Source organism: Micromesistius poutassou (genome assembly GCF_964030765.1).
Source record: "Micromesistius poutassou genome assembly, chromosome: 16".
Classification (NCBI taxonomy): Eukaryota; Metazoa; Chordata; class Actinopteri; order Gadiformes; family Gadidae; genus Micromesistius; species Micromesistius poutassou.
The window spans coordinates 1,697,784-1,701,229 of NC_140286.1; the positions used below are offsets into that span (position 1 = coordinate 1,697,784).

General features: G+C 53.0%; 1 protein-coding gene across 1 annotated transcript in view; it reads left to right on the forward strand.

The window, feature by feature from the left end:
• Positions 1-3,446, forward strand: part of LOC311361227 (dynein beta chain, ciliary-like) — a gene marked incomplete at both ends in the record, with an annotated part of 65,482 nt that overhangs the window by 13,330 nt on the left and 48,706 nt on the right. Inside the window, 5 exon segments of the mRNA XM_084481425.1 lie at positions 635-832; positions 1,678-2,016; positions 2,449-2,526; positions 2,649-2,704; positions 3,107-3,227. Coding sequence (XP_084337551.1) covers positions 635-832; positions 1,678-2,016; positions 2,449-2,526; positions 2,649-2,704; positions 3,107-3,227 — 792 coding nt within the window.

Here is a 3,446-nt window from a genome sequence, read left to right on the forward strand (position 1 = left end):
TTGTTTTGAGCTGCCAGCAGCTTTCAATTTCACTTATTGTTTGAACAAATCAATCAGTGAACCATTGGCCCGCCTGCTGCCGCTGCAGCTCAATGCTGGGCTCCACCAACGGAGCCTGCACCGATTCCTTTGTGGTCGTACCTTTACTTAATCACACAGTTGAGATTTTTGTTTTCTTAATTCAAAGAGCATCACGTCCAAGAGATAGGCAGCAGTGTTTTAGAGAGACCATTAAAAGCTACATCCAATAACGACAAACAGCCGAGTTTTCAGCCCTTCAACCACGCAAAAATAGAAAGGTCAGTTAAAAACACGTGCAGGCGTTCACACTCTATATTCATACCGTGTGAATAAAATGCGCTTTATAGCCTGGACAGCACCTCTCCCACGCATCGCGATCATAAACTATCTATTAATTAACATACATATATCGCCAAACCATTGGACGAACACCTATTGCATCTTATTGATCAATATCTGCTGTCGCCGCGTGGCACTTCATTAAAGTAATCCAGCGTAATGGTGATGTGAACCTCCTAACGACCGCTGCGTCTGCCTACAATCACCATCGACCGTAATTGGAACGGTACGAGGCGAACGCGTGACGTTCCGCGTTCTGCCCGCTGACCTCCAGGGCGTCTCCGGCCGCGTGCACGAGAGCAAGTCCAACGTGGCGGACATCCAGGCCCTGATGGCCAAGGTCAGCCACCAGGCCTTCATCACCAGGAAGAAAGGCTCCACCCTCCTCGTCCTCACCGACATAGAGGAGAGCGTGGCGCGGCAGCGCGCGCTAATCACCGGCATGGGGGAGGAGATCCACAAGCTGGTGCAGGTGATCCATGGAACACACACACACACACACACACGCACACACACACCCCAGTCACGCCGACTGTGATTTATCCCCATGGTTCATGTTGAAGCACAGACAGGATTCACTGCTAGTAATGCCCTCCCCCCCAATGGCTCATTAGTTGTAGACGTGCTGCAGCGATATATAAAAGGCGCGGGTCACACAGTCAGGGGAATGGAGAACACAGCACTTACAGCTCAACACACACGCACAGGCAATGGTCCTGTTGTAGCCTGGATCCATCATCGGTCATATACAAGGCATTGTGGGCAAGTTAACGCTATCTTATGCTTTGTACAACAAGTCTTACTAAAGTGTGGAAAACGATGTGTAATCCCTTACCCCCACACACACACACACACAATAGACGACAACACAACAACACATGACTTCATTGATGTGTGCACTCCCTGACCCCGTCCTCTTCCTCCTCCTCCTCCTCACCCGGACTGACTCTCCTCCTCCTCCTCCTCACCCCGGGCTCCCTGACCCCTCCTCCTGCTCCTCCTCATCCTCACCCTCCTCCTCCCCTTCCTCCCCTTCCTCCTCCTCCCCCTCCTCCACCCCCTCCTCCACCTCCTCCTCCTTTTCCTCCTCCCCTCCTCCTCCCCCTCCTCCTCCACCCCCTCCACCTCCCCTTCCTCCTCCTCCTCCCCCTCCTCCTCCTCCGCCTCCGCCGCCTCCTCCCCCTCCTCCTCCACCCCCTCCACCTCCCCCTCCTCCATCTCCTCCTCCTCCACCTCCTCCTCCTCCTCCTCCCCCTCCTCCTCCACTCTCTCCTCCATCTCCTCCTCCTCCTCCCCCTCCTCCTCCTCCCCCTCCAGGAGAACCAGGCCCTGCTGGCGGTGTCCCCGCCGGGCGGGGCCGAGTGGAGGGCCTACACGGACCACGTCGACCGCATGGTGCTGGCGGGCTGCTCGGGCGCCGTGCGTGCCTCGCTGCAGTACCTCCTGGAGAACACGGACGCCGCCGCCACCGGTCTGGCGCCCCTGTTCGAGGTGCAGCTGGTGCTCAACGCTAACGAGATGACCTTCGCCCCCCCGCTGGACCTCAGCCAGCGGGGCAACTTCTTCGACGTGGTGGACAAGATGGTGGCTAACATCGCCAAGATGGCCTCCTTCATACCCAGAGTGGCAGCGCATAAGGGGCTGGAGAATTATCAGGTGTGTGTGTGGCGGGCAACGCGCAAGCACGCACACGCGCGCACGCACGCACACGTGCACGTGTGTACACACGCACACACACATGCACGCACGCACGAGCACACACACGCACACACGCATGCACGTACGCACGCGTGCGCGCACACACAGAAAAGCACACACACAGAAAAGCACACACACACACACACACACACACACACACACACACACACACAGAAATGCACACATAAACCCACTCATTCCCACCAGGCCATCCATGCATATGATATATGCACTCAGTATTGTGATACACTTTGAATAGAAGCATTCCCTAAATGGCGTATTCAATTATTACATTATTAAATGAACACGCACACTCAAACACAAACAATACATGTTGTGGCATTCCTGCCAGTGTGACGGTGTAATATGTTCTCTCCCCTTTCCCTCTAGACTGACATCGATGAGATGCCCGATTTGGTTGAGCTGTGTCATGTGATCCGAAGTCGAGCTCGCACTGCGATCGCAAAGGTGTGTGTGTGTGTGTGTGTGTGTGTGTGTGTGTGTGTGTGTGTGTTTGTTTCTTCTCAGCCACCGACACGTATTCAACGTATTTCAGCGCCCCCTGAACAGCCTTTTCTCCTTGGTTCCAGGTCAAGGAGTACCAGGGATCCTTCGCTAGTTACCGCTACCTGTGGACCGATGACAGGTCCTCTCCTCCTCTGGTCCATCCTCAAAACCTCTGTGTGTTTTCTCTGTATGGCTGCCTGTCTGCCTGTCTGCCTTATAGCCGCCTGACTGCGCTTGAGTGTCATGCATTTGCTGGAACAATCTTCTATAGCAAGAACAAGAACAGAATCACTGCACTGCACTTGAACTCCTAATGCATTACTTCACATATACACTGCTGCCTCCCGTCTTTAGTTTGCAAACAAAACATGCAAAGTTTACTGTGCGACTGGTGTTGTGACTTAATGAAATTCTTTATAGAATAAAAGTGAACAGATTGATCGAGTCATAAACTAGAATTTCTCCTGATTTATTTTGGCACCGGCCGAATAATTCATTACACAAATAATGAAATCCATCACGCTGTCGTCTACGCTCCCAGGTCTGAGTTCATGAGGCAGTTTCTGCTGTATGGCCATGTCCTCAGCACAGAGGAGGCTGAGCTCTACGCTGACTACGAGCTGAAGAGGAACCCTCCCAGCCTCGATAACTTCAAAGAACAGGTGCCTTGTTCCACTGAGGCACCCTTAACCCCTAACCCATAACCCCGCACTCCTAAACCCACCCCTAAACTGTAGATGGGCCATTACCGCCCCTTCCCTGACGTCTTTTGGTGTTTTTATTAACAGAAGTTTGAAATGATGTGAAGTGATGAATCAAATGGTTTTGTTTACGCATCCATGGTTCCCTGCACAGGGAGGAGTTATATTACCCCTGGTACC